Source organism: Vidua macroura, chromosome 24 (assembly GCF_024509145.1).
Source record: "Vidua macroura isolate BioBank_ID:100142 chromosome 24, ASM2450914v1, whole genome shotgun sequence".
NCBI lineage: Eukaryota > Metazoa > Chordata > Aves > Passeriformes > Viduidae > Vidua > Vidua macroura.
Window position 1 is genome coordinate 6,386,222 of NC_071594.1, and position 12,155 is coordinate 6,398,376.

Sequence of the window (12,155 nt, forward strand, 5' to 3'; positions counted from 1 at the left end):
ATTGAGGAGATTTGTGGAATTGACAAATTCAATTTCACAGGGTGAGCTGTACCCTCTGAGCCCTCAGCATGTGGCTTGGAGGGGTAAGACGTGTCCCTGAAATCTCACATCAGGCCTTGGCTCTTCCAGGGACCCCTGCAAGCCTAGATTTAGGGAACTGTGTCTGTGAACACATCCTATATCCTCCCCTGAGCTGGGGAGAGAGACCTGGGCTGGTGTCCTGCCCCTACAGGTGCCTTCAGTCCCTTCACTGCCCTGGGTGCTGGGTGGGCAGAGCTGGAGAAGACCTTTGAGACCCTCGAGTCCAGCTGTAAACCTGAGCCTGGCGCAGGCTCCCGGCAGTCGTGTGGGTCGTGTTTTGGACATCCCAGAGGAGTTTGTAGAGAAAGATGTTTCCGCGGGCACGGAACGGGCACAGCCCGAGAGGATGCCACAGGCTGAGTCTGTGCTCTCCTGGTGAGACCGATCCCTTCCGAAGGCAGCGCTCTCGCTGCGAGGGAAAGCTGCTGCTTGAGCCAGGGCGGGGATTTCTCTCCCCAAAACGCAAATTACGACGGACCTTTTGATGCTCTGGGCCGAGCTCAGCAGAGGGTCGGTGAGCCCCGGCCGTGCGGGGAGCGGCGATGGGGCCCGGGGGTTCCCGGGGCGCCCCGAGCAGGCGGCGCTCCCGCCCCACGTCCCGCCCGCCCGGGCGGCTCCAGGAACCGGATCCGCGGGCTCGGCAGAGCCGCCGCCGCCGCCGCCAGCCATGGACCTGCGAGCCGAGCTGCTCAAGTCCATCTGGTACGCCTTCACCGCCCTGGACGTGGAGAAGAGCGGCAAGGTCTCCAAATCCCAGCTCAAAGTGAGTCCCCCGGAGCTCCGGCGGCCCCGGCGCACGGAGGGAGGGTGGGCAGCGAGCGGCGGAGCGAGCCCGGGGCTGCTTTGCATCCCCGCGGGTTTCCACGGAGAAACTGTCAAATATTGAGATCTATAAGATCTTGTTGTTGCCTCCACGCTGGTTCTGGTGAAGTTCCCAGGCTCTGTGGCATCTCCCTTTAAAAAGAATGGGTGGGGGGGAATTCATGCTCAGATGTGTTTTCTAGGTGAAAATGATAAGAAATCTAAATTTTAGTCATCCGTTTCTTGTGCTTTTTATGGCCAACTAAGAGCCCAAACTCTGTTTACGTTTTCTTGCTTGCCGGAGCACCTGTGTTTCTCCTCGCTGAGCCAGTGGGTCGTGAGGTAGGGACAGGTTGTTTTTTAACAAAAACTCCTCAGTGGTGTGGCTAGAAGTAACACAGCACTTTAAAAAACTCTCCGCTCTCCCCTCTCCCCACTCGTAGCGGCTTTCAGAGGGCTCATGCTCTCAGCCCTTCATCAAACCAGCTTTAAAAACCTTTTTGTCTGCCCCCAGGCCAGGGTTGATAGAACTCACCAGGGAGCCCCTTGGCTCTGAGAATAATTTATTTTTTAACCTTTGCATACGGTGGGAATGTGTTTTTTTCATCCGTTTTGGTTCTTAGGCTGGCACTGGGGTTGGAAATGCTGGTTGGTACCAGGGTCTGGATGAGAGAAGAGACCTGAGCAGGAACATGCTGAGCACAGGGAGGTATTGCATCAGGACATGGCAGCTGCTGCCACTCTGCGAGACCATTTTGAACCACTGCAAAAAGACCCCCTTTTCCTCCATTCTCTTTATTTTATAGGGCTTCCCCAGGACAGACTGCAGGGAAGGTGCTGGTCTTTGGGAGGGGAGTGTGTTTTGCCCCAGAAGTAGGAGTTTTGTTTGCAGGGAGCTGGGGGAGAAGCAGCGGGAGGCAGATTCTTCCTGCTCAGCCTTTGCGGCTGAGAGCCTTCGGCTGCCCCCCAGAACTCGTGGCATGTGCCCTGCGAGCCACGCTCACCTGCTAAAACTGTAGAAATAGCTGAAGGAATTAAGGAAAATCCTAAAGTAGGCCAGAGCTTAATTCACTTTGCTAATCCCTGAGAGGGGCTGCTGTGTTCCCTGCTCTGGGTCCAGAGCCTGGCCCAGGCATGGGGTGGACCCAAAAGCACCAGCCGTGCTTGTCTTGGGAGATCTTTATCACCAGTGGCAATGCTGAGGCCACAGAAACTCTGATTTTAATGGGCAGTTTCATGGACAGTTCATGCAGGGTCTGCAAACCGTGGTGTAGGGGCTGTGGTGAGGCTGGGGATGGCACCTCCGAAGTGACTTTACCCAGGGGGACACTTGAGAGGGGAAGGGATGTTCTCCCACGCGCCTTCAGTGACGGAATGGGTTGGCGGCAGGTCATTGAACAGCACAGCTCGGCTCTGGATGACTTTCCCACTGTCTCCAGGCCAAGGAGAGCTTGTTTCCACCCACAAAAACACTCGAGTTTGCCCCAGCCTACACAGGCCAGCCGCGGTTCAGGGAGAAGGAATCCAGGGTCGGTGTTAAAGCCACTGAGCCCTCTCCAAACCCGTCCAGGGCTGCTGAGCCCTGAGCTGGGCTGTGCTCTGCTCCCTCACCCAGGCGTGTTGCTGCATGAAGGGTCTTGAACAGGGGTGGGAGAGACACGGGGCTTGCACCTAGAGGACGGAGCCAGCCCCAGAGCTGGCTGGGAGCGTCCTGGCAGAGCGGGGGCTCCGGGCGGTTCTGTGAACGTCTCGGGGTTTCCAGCGTGAAGACGCAGCTGTGGGAAGCTGTTGGGCTCCTCGCAGGGGCACTTCTGCGCAGGCAGGCGCGTGCAGATGCCGCTGGGAGTGTAGGTGTGTGTGTGCACAGGAAGGAAGGACAGCTTGCGGTCGGGTGCTGCGCGCACAGAGAGGTCGGGTAGTTTTGCTCCCAGCACAGGCACGCCACCAGCCCTGCTCTTGGGAAGCGTTTGTGCTCTCAGTGCCGTTGCATCCCCCTCCCTGGCCGGGCTGGAAGGGCTGTGGATGCGGGATGGGGTGTGGTCCCTCAGGGTGGCCATGCGTGGCTGGAAATACCGAGCACTGCCCTGGTGCTTTTGGGCACCTCTGCTCATGGGTGATGGGTGTGACAGCGGTGGGAGAGGGTGGAGAACAGAAACAAGGCTGCTGCTCAGAGGAATCCAGGGCACTAGGAGGAGTCAGGCAGACCCCTGCCCTCCGGCCATCCCCTGCATGCCACAGGGGAAAGGTTGTACCAGCAAACTGCTTTCCTAGCATCCCTTTCCCCTGCTGTTATTCTCCTCCTCCTGTCGCTGTTTCAGAGCCTGCAAGGGTTTCTCACCTCTCCTATCTCCAGCCATGCCACCATTGACCAGGCCAGGGCTTTCCTCCCCATTTGTCAGTGACAGCCCTGCGACAGGAGGGGCTTTGGGTCACAAGGTGCCAGGATGGGTGGAGGGGCTCAGGGCATCCCCCACGGACGGGGTCACAAGTGAGACCTCACAGGGCTTTTTAGGGGTGCTCTGGGAGGAGGGGTGAAGGATGGAGATAAGGGCCCATGTTGGAAACACAGAATGGGATACAATTCTCAAACTTTGAATTCGTCCTGATGGACTTGTTGCCATCCTGGAGGATGTCTGTGATATTCCCAGGCCTTTCCACCACTGTGTGGACCCTGGGGCTGCACTGAGCCCCAAAAGGCACAGTGTAGCAGCAGTGCTTGGGGCTACAGCCCTGTTGTGTGAGCACTGGGTGGAGTCCTGCTGATCCCATTGGTCCAGAAGCTGGAAAAGAGAATGAAAATCTGGTTGAGCAAGAACTGTCTCCAGCTGCAGCAGCCATCATGGCCTCAGGCAGCTCCTCTGCTGCTGGGAGGAAATTTCCAGCCCTGCACAGAGGAGTAGGGATGCTGTTCCATCTCCTCCAGCCCCTCTCTTGTGCCCTTGGCAAGCTGCATTGGCAGGTCCTGGTGCAGTGGCGAGGTGTCAGTCTAGGACATCTCTTGCTTCTGGGATGTAAAGGCAAGGAGAGCACCACCTGCCCAGCATCACAAGCTAGAGATGCTGGTGGTGCTCATGGGCAGCCTTGCTCCAGGCTTTCCAGCACATGGGAAATCCATGAGCTTGTAAATATGCTTTATTTGGGGGGATTTGAACAAAGCAGGCTGTTGGCAAACCTTGCTGAGTGTTTCTGGGGATGGTGTGTCTCCAGATCTCCATTGTCTACTTCCACTCCAGACAAAATCTTTGCTTAGTTTCTCAGCAGTCTTTCCTATTTTCATGTTTCCATCTTTGTGTGTCCCCAGCAGACAGTGGGTGCTGCCAGGCTGGGCTGTGGTTGTGCCAAATACATAGCTTGGGGTGGCTTATCAGCTTTTCTAGATCAGAGCGAGTCCTGTTTGCTCTGGGAGGTTTGAAACAACCCTTTCAAGAAAGAAGTTCCTCATGTGCCAAGAAAAGAAACTGATGTGGGAAAATCCTCGATTTGTGCCTGTTTCTAAATGATTCTCTAAAGTTTACATTTGGAAATTATGCCAAACCCAAACCTTGACTGGATGCTGCGGCTGCCGGGAGGTGATGCCATGCAGGGCACAGATCCCGGGGGGGTGAGTGAGGGGGTGGCACCTTGGGGTTGTGCTGGGGCAGGGCTGGAGGTTGTTCACCTTCTCACCACCCCTTGTGCTTGGCCAGGTGCTGTCTCACAACCTGTACACGGTGCTGTGCATTCCCCACGACCCCGTGGCACTGGAAGAGCATTTCCGCGATGACGATGACGGGCCAGTGTCCAGCCAGGGCTACATGCCCTACCTCAACAAGTACATCCTGGACAAGGTGAGCTCCTTGGTCACCCCCCAGACCTGCTGTTCCTCACATGAGAACACTGAGGATCCTGGGAGCTCCCCTTAGCTCTTGGAAATCACATTCCTTGGTGGGTGGAAGGAGGGTGCAGAGAGATGGGGACTGCTCAGGCGAATGCCGAAATGAGAGAAATGTTTAATACTCAGTGTCTCCCTGGCAAGGATGAAGTCATCCCTTTACGTCACGGCTCTGGACGGAGCAACATCTCTGCCCACATTTCCTGAAGGGCTCAGAGAGACAAATCAGCTCCTTTTATCCTCACCTTTGAGGTGTGACCTCATTTGGTAAAGAGGAGAGGGAGGAGGGCGAGCTGCAAGCAGGAGCAGAGTTGGGGTGGGCAGGGGCTTTCTCCCTTTTCTTCTGTGGTTCAAAGACACCTTCGTCTGGCACAGCCAGAGGTTGGTCTGTGGGTGCTGTTTCTTCCAGGCATGTGAGGAAAGGAAGAATTACTGACAGCTTTCTTCCACTGTGTGCTCACAGAAAGGGGCTGGAGCTGGGTGCAGTAACCCTTCACTCCCCTGCCTCTCCTGATGTTCTTGTCCCTGTGCCTGTCCCCATTCCTGTGCCCATCTTTGCCTTGCCCAGAGCTGGTCAGCAGCTGCCCAGCCTGGTCCAGCAATGCTGATCTTGGCTGCAGGGATCTGGTCTGCAGCAAGCAAGGGCAAAGCCTTCCCCACCCCAGAGCAGGAGCTGCCCAAGGCCAGCCCAGCCCAATCTCTCCATCACAGAGTGGCCAAAATCCTTCCAGTTACCCACATGGTTCTTTGGGAGGTGATTTTTAAACCCACCCCTTCTGGTTTCACCATGGCTAATAGAATCCCAGAGGCAGCCTGGAAAGGGGGAAGTGGGTTTTCCTAGTAAGAGAAGCTTTTAGCTTTTGCCACCTGAAGTTTTTCCTCCAGCTTTGCTGCTACAGGCCACAGTTTGCTCCTGTGCTCACACAGCTGGGATAGAGAACCCAGGGACAGCCAGAGCTCCTCTGATCCCCATCACAGTTGACCCATCTGCACCAAACGTGCTGCCTGGGCAGCTCATGGTACCAGGACACAAAGAACAGCAGCAGGGATGAGGCTGGTGGAGTCACCATTCCTGCTGGCTGCCCTTGGGCCAGCACTTCCCTTCACTCCTCAGCTCCTCTTTGTGGTTGAATGGGATAACAAGAAACCCCAAATCATGGAGGCACTGGGGATTGCAGCTCCACATCATCCTGCCTGTGCTGCACCCCAGGGTTCCTGCTGGTGCTGCCAATCACCCCATGCTTCTCATTGGACAGATTTTAGGAGTGAGGGATTCTTCTCTCCAGCACTTCCTCCCCCAGAACTCCCCTCCGTAGCTCTTCAGCTCCCCACTCACCCCTGACTCCTGCCTGCAGGTGGAGGAAGGCGCTTTTGTCAAAGAAAACTTCGATGAGCTCTGCTGGACCCTGACGGCGAAGAAGAACTACAAACCCGACCGGAATGGGAATAGTGTTGTATCCCACCAGGATGCTTTCAAGCTCTGGTGTCTCTTCAACTTTCTGTCTGAAGACAAATACCCTCTCGTCATGGTGCCAGATGAGGTAGGACCTGCCTCTCTGGCCAGTCCTGTCCTCCCAGGGCTCCATGTGCTGGCAGAGCCCCATCTGTGGGTGACACTATCGCTTCCTGGCACGTCCCACTGCATCCTGCAAGATGTGGTGTTCCAGGGGATGAGAGAGGGGAGGCTGGGGGTGGGACAAGGGACCTGTCTGCCCTGGACACCCCCGCTGTGCCCACAGCCACCTCCACTGCCCAGGGAGAAGAGGGGGACTTTAGAGGGGAGACCCCTCCAAAGTGCTCCAGCTTCTCCTGCCTAGAGGGCAGTGGCAGAGCAGACCTGGCTGTCCCTCTCCGTGGCCACTGCCACACAGTGCTCAGCCCCTGCCCAGCGTGAAGAGTGTTTAAGGGTGAGGTGCCAGCCAAAGAAAAGCCTCGCAGTAATCTCCAAATTCCACAGCATTTAGAGGGGAAGGTTCTCCCTTTCTCTGGGGTCAGATTAAACTCCCATGAGGAGGGGGGCAGATCTGGGGAGAATGCACACGTGCAGAAGCCAGGAGTGGCCTCAGCAGAAGGAACATGGCTGCTGTTGCCTTCTACCCCATCAACCTCCTGAGATCAGCAGAAAAGTCAACATTAAAAAAAAAAAAAAGGAAAGAAAAAAAGAGGAGAAAAAAGGCAAGAAGCACCGTGCTGCGCAGATGTAGGAGGGCGACCGCACTTCCTGTGCCCTGGGAGAGGTGTTTCCTGTTCCCCAGACCATGAAAAACTGAATCATCCTGAGCACCGGCATTCAGTTCTTGTCTTTTGCACAATTAAATGACATAAAAAATCCAGCTGGGTGTTCTGCTGTGTGTCACCTTCCTGTGTGGCCTCCTGCAGTCACCCACTGGTCTCCGTCCCCAGATTGTGGGCAGAGGAGAGCTGGTAGCAAAACTTGAGCTGGAGTAAGTCTTCCCCACACCATGTCAACCCTTGACTCTTTTTATTTGCAGTTTTAAAATGACGCTCCTCTCCATAGGGACCTGTCCCCCTGCTCCTCCCCAGTGATTTTTGGGAAGAAGTGGTGCCGAGCTCAATGGTGGCTTTGAGACATCAGTCCTGAATGGTGTTCAGCAGTGCTGGCCTGTACTCCTTCAGGCTCTTGACTGCTACAGAGTTTTTTTTAGTCTGCAGACAAACTAGCCAAAACATCCCAGCCTTGGGGTTAAAAGGAAAAACCTCTTGGTAGAGCTCAAACTCTAACCCAGTTCCAGCCTCCTGAGCCAGCCTGCTGCCTGGGATGCCTCAACCATCACAAAGGGTCATCCCTCTGGGATCTCCAGGCTGGAGAGAGATGTGGCCTTGCGCTCTCCAAAATGGGTTGATAGGGTGGGGACAGCCCTGCCCCCAGACAGACACTGTCACTGAGTGTCCTCCTCCCCACAGGTGGAGTATCTGCTGAAGAAGATCTGCACAGCCATGAACGTGGAGCTGAACTCCTGCGAGCTGGATGATTACCTGTCCCAGGAGCCGCAGGGGCAGGGCGGGCTCACGGTCTGGCAGTTCCTGGACATGGTGAACTCGGGGCGGTTCCTGAGAGGCATCGAGCAGGAGGCCATCAGCATGGCTGTGGAGGAGGTGTACCAGGAGGTCATCGAGGACGTGCTCAAACAGGCAAGGAGCCCACATATTCTGGGGCACAAGCCCCGTCCTGCTCCCACCCCGTTTTGATCTCCGTGTCTCTTGGGTGCAGGGCTACCTCTGGAAGAAGGGCCAGCTGAGGAGGAACTGGTCGGAGCGGTGGTTCATGCTGAAGCCCAGTGTCCTGTCCTACTACATGAGCGAGGAACGGAAGGAGAAGAAGGGGAGCATCACGTTGGACAAGCACTGCTGCGTGGAGGTACAGCCCGGGCCACGCTCAGCCTGGGGACAGCAGACTGTTCAGACCCCTGGAACACACAATTTCACATCCATGAGCATGGGAGAACCAGTCCTGTGGCTGAAGGTGGGGGGATGAGGTGGGGTACGGGGGGTAACGCTGTGCTGTCTCCTCTCCCTGCAGGTGCTGCCAGACAGGGATGGGAAGAGGTGCATGTTCTGTGTGAAGACCTTGTCCCGCACCTACGAGATGAGCGCCTCGGACACCCGGCAGCGCCAGGAGTGGACGCTCGGTCCGTGCCCACCCCACGCCCCTTCCCCAGCTTCCCCCATGCCCCCTGCATGTCCCCACTGACCGTGCCCTCCCTCTCCAGCCATCCAGACCGCCATCCGGCTGCAGGCAGAGGGAAAGAAGTCCCTGCACAAGGACCTGAAGCAGAAGCGCCGAGAGCAGAGGGAGCAGCGGGAGCAGCGCAAAGCGGCCAAGGAGGAGGAGACACAACGGCTCAAACAGCTGCAGGAGGAAAAGGAGAGGAAGCTGCAGGAGCTGGAGCTGCTCAAGGAGGCCCAGAGGCAGGCAGAGATCCTGCTGCAGGAGGAGGAGCAGCGGCGGAGGCAGCAGCATGAGGAGATGCAGAGAACCCTGGAGATCCAGCTGCGGGAGGCTGAGCAGGTGGGTGCATCCCACATGGGCTGTGGTGCTCACGGGGTGGGTGCTTCCTTCTCCTTCCCTTGGCTGGGGCAGCCCAGGGGTTCGGATGTACAGTGCTGCTGCCACCCATCACCTCTGGGCTCTGAGATCCCTTTGAGCAGGAGATGAGGACAACCTGCCTCAAAGGGCTTTAGCTGGGGGACAGTGAGAGGCAAATGCTGGTGCCAGGCTGGACAGGGAGCCCATTTCTGACCTCAGAGCCAGCACTGGCTCCAAATGACACAGCCTGTCTCCTGAGCAGGGAAACAGCTTTGCTTTGGACCTGTCACCATGGGCTGCCCCTGCTCTGGCCTGCTCCACCTGGTGGGCCTAAGTGGGTTCTGGGGACGCTGGTGGTGGCCTGGCCCACTGATGGCTCCTGTCCCCGCCGCAGGCTCGTGCCTCCATGCAGGCAGAGATGGTCCTGAAGGAGGCAGAGGCAGAGCGGCAGCGCAAGCGCATCCTGGAGCTGGAGGACATGCAGGAGAGGCTCCAGGAGGCCCTGCAGCAGGAGGTGAAAGCACGGCAGGACGAGGAGGCTGTGAGATACGCTCAGGCCAGGTAGGACTAGGGTATCCCTCCCCCTCGTTGGGCAGTCCTGCTCCCAGGGCAGCAGCTGGGCATGGGGCTGTGCTCCCCAGGGCAGCTCAGTGCTCCTGGGTACTGGGGTGTGCTGGTGAGTTCCCAGTATGCAGGCTGGGACGGGGAAAGCTGGTGGAAGAAGTGGCAGGGGGACATCCTCACCTCTTGCTCTTCATTGACAGGTTACTGGCTGAGGAAGAGGAGAAGCTGAAAAAGCTGATGAAGCTGAAGGAGGAGCAAGAAGAATATATCATCAAAACTCAGAGGGAGAAGCAAGTCCTCAAGCAGGAGATGGAGAACAAGAACAAGTGTCTGGAAGAGGCGCAGAAGCAGCTGGAAGAAGTGAGAGTGAACAGGCAGCGGGTGGACCAAGATGTCATGGTGAGCATCACATCCGTGCCACATCTCCTCACATGGTGAACCCAGGGGACTTTCCATCCCTCCCAGAGTCACCTCCATACCGGGGAGGACCAGGCTGGAACTGCCATGGGGGTTTCTGAGCTGTGCCATGTGCAGGCACGGCGTGATGCAGTGGCTGAGACAGGACAAGCGTGTCCTGCCCTGGGGACAAAGCACTGCTGTCCAAAGTGATGTTGACTCCAGGAGTGTGTGAAGAGGGAAGGGTTGGAGGGGGAGCAAAAGGTCTAGAGGAGGGTGAACTGGGTCTCCATCCCAGAGGGAACCTCCAATCCAGGCTTACTCAGGGAAGGGAAACCCATGCCCATGGTCCCAGTGGGGCAGCAGCTCACCCCTTTCCTCCGTCCCCTGCCAGGCGGCCCAGCGGAAGCTGCGACAGGCCAGCACCAACGTCAAGCACTGGAACGTCCAGATGAACCGACTGATGCACCCCATCGGGCCAGGAGGTAGGAGACCAGCTGACCCAGCTGACCACCCTTCCCTGGACCTCCCCCATGCTGGGGCATGAGCCCAGACCCCCTCCCATCTTTCCCTTTTTGGGGGCATCCAGTGGCTGGAAGGACTCTCAGAGAAGATACCGCAATGCCTCCTGCAAGGAGGGACTCCACAAACCTTTTCCTCGGCTGAACAGTCAGTTTGGGCCCTAGGTAAACAATTCTCTTTTTCTGTCCACCCCCAGACAAGCGAACAAACGTGAGTGGAGGAGTCTTTGCTGGCTACCAGCCCCTTCTGTCACGGAGAGATTCTTCCCTCAAACTCAAGCAGAGGGTGGAGGATAAAGGCAGTGACCCCACGAGGGAAAACAGCAAGGAAAACGTGAGCAACGGTGGGAACAGCAGCGTGTTGCCATCTCCAGATGCGGACACCATGGCCACAGAGCCCACCAATTAGCCCAGCAGGATGGCAGAGCCCAGCTGGGAATGGCAGGGCTCAGCTTGTCCCTCCAAGTGGACAGTCAGTGTGGCCATCTCTGGAAGGGGACCAGCACAGAGCCTACAGGGGACTGCATCATGCAGAGGTGCTCCCATTTCCATCAGTGAAGGGCTGCAGCCACCACGTGCCAGGAGGATCAGGCAGCCCAGTGCTGGGGTGAGGGCAGTGGGACCTTTTCCTCTGGACTGTACTAAACAAGAGCCGCTGAAGGGTCGGGACCCTGTGGCCCAGGGCTGCAGTTCCCTCTTGGTTTCTACAACAACCCTTCTGCATCACTCACTGTGCTCCAGGGTGTGGGGCTTCGTCACCAGCCAAGGACACCTGGACTGACCAAGCAGGGCCTTCTTGTCACCCCCACACCACGCCAGGTGTCCCTAACTACAGCTACCACTGTGTTCCCTGGCAGTGGTTGGTAGTACTGGAGTCACTTAGTTAGCAGAAACTAATGACCAATAAAGCTTTTGGAGCCACTGGCCACAAAACCTCCAGCCCCACACACTAGCGGCCCTGCAGGCACCAGCCCTCTTTCCTTGGCAGGGCAGGGTTTGGATTTCCCCTCTTGTGTGTGAAAGAGCCCTTTGGAAGGAATCAGCCACAACCTGTGAAAGGTGGCCCCACCAGCAGATTCTTGGTTGGTGTGTGGAGGGCCAAGAGGGACACAGAAGAAAACAAGCCCCAATAACCATTATTTAGGTTAGTTTTTCAAGCGCCTCTGTATAAATATAGTCCCAGTCAGCTGTGCCTTTGGGGTGTTTATAGCCTGGGGAATAGAGCCAGGGTCGCCTCTGCAACAGGCCCCGGGGAGCAAGCTCTGCACTAACTCCATCTCTGCACTCAGAGATGTTAGCAAGATTACGATCTGTTTCCTCCCGGGCCTCGAACGGTCCTGCCCGCGGTCTCACAGTGTTTCTCTCCCTCAGTTTTTTTCCACCGTAGCCGAAGGGACAAAGCGCTCAGTGTGCCCGGGTGTGGGGCGGCCCTGGCCCAGGCCCAGGCCCGGGCGGCCGCGCTGATGCACAGCGGGGGCACGGGCAGGGCAGGGCCGCAGGTCAAATGCATCGCCTCTGCCCCCTTCCCCCTGCGCTGGGACACAGCGGCGTGGCCCTGAGCCCTGTCCCCTTGTGGGGTCCCTGCCTGCTCCGCACCATCCTGGCCACGCCACTTGGACACACGATCCCGCCACTCTGCACGGGTTTTGTGGGAAGCTCACTCTTCCCAGCTCATGTCTTCCATCGATACGCGAGGGGACCGCGGTGCTAATTGCTGAGGGCGAAAGGGGTCACTGGCACCGCCTGGGCCCCTCGGGCGCGGAGCAAACTGCCCTGGCCCGGCGCCGCCGCCATATTGGGCGGCCCTCAGGCCGCTCCGCCCCCGGAGTCCGCCACAGGCAGCGCCTACACTTCCCATGAGGCCCCGCTCCCG

At 57.5% G+C, this 12,155-nt stretch overlaps 1 protein-coding gene across 1 annotated transcript; it reads left to right on the forward strand.

Moving 5' to 3' along the window:
* Positions 1-83: 83 nt before the first annotated feature.
* Positions 84-12,143, forward strand: DEF6 (DEF6 guanine nucleotide exchange factor). The gene is made up of 11 exons (XM_053998275.1): positions 84-844; positions 4,569-4,709; positions 6,109-6,294; positions 7,679-7,906; positions 7,986-8,132; positions 8,295-8,403; positions 8,485-8,783; positions 9,196-9,362; positions 9,566-9,764; positions 10,156-10,246; positions 10,480-12,143. Exons 1-11 carry the CDS (start codon positions 566-568, stop codon positions 10,689-10,691), a joined length of 2,058 nt encoding a protein of 685 aa, XP_053854250.1. The 5' UTR covers positions 84-565; the 3' UTR covers positions 10,692-12,143.
* Positions 12,144-12,155: the final 12 nt, after the last annotated feature.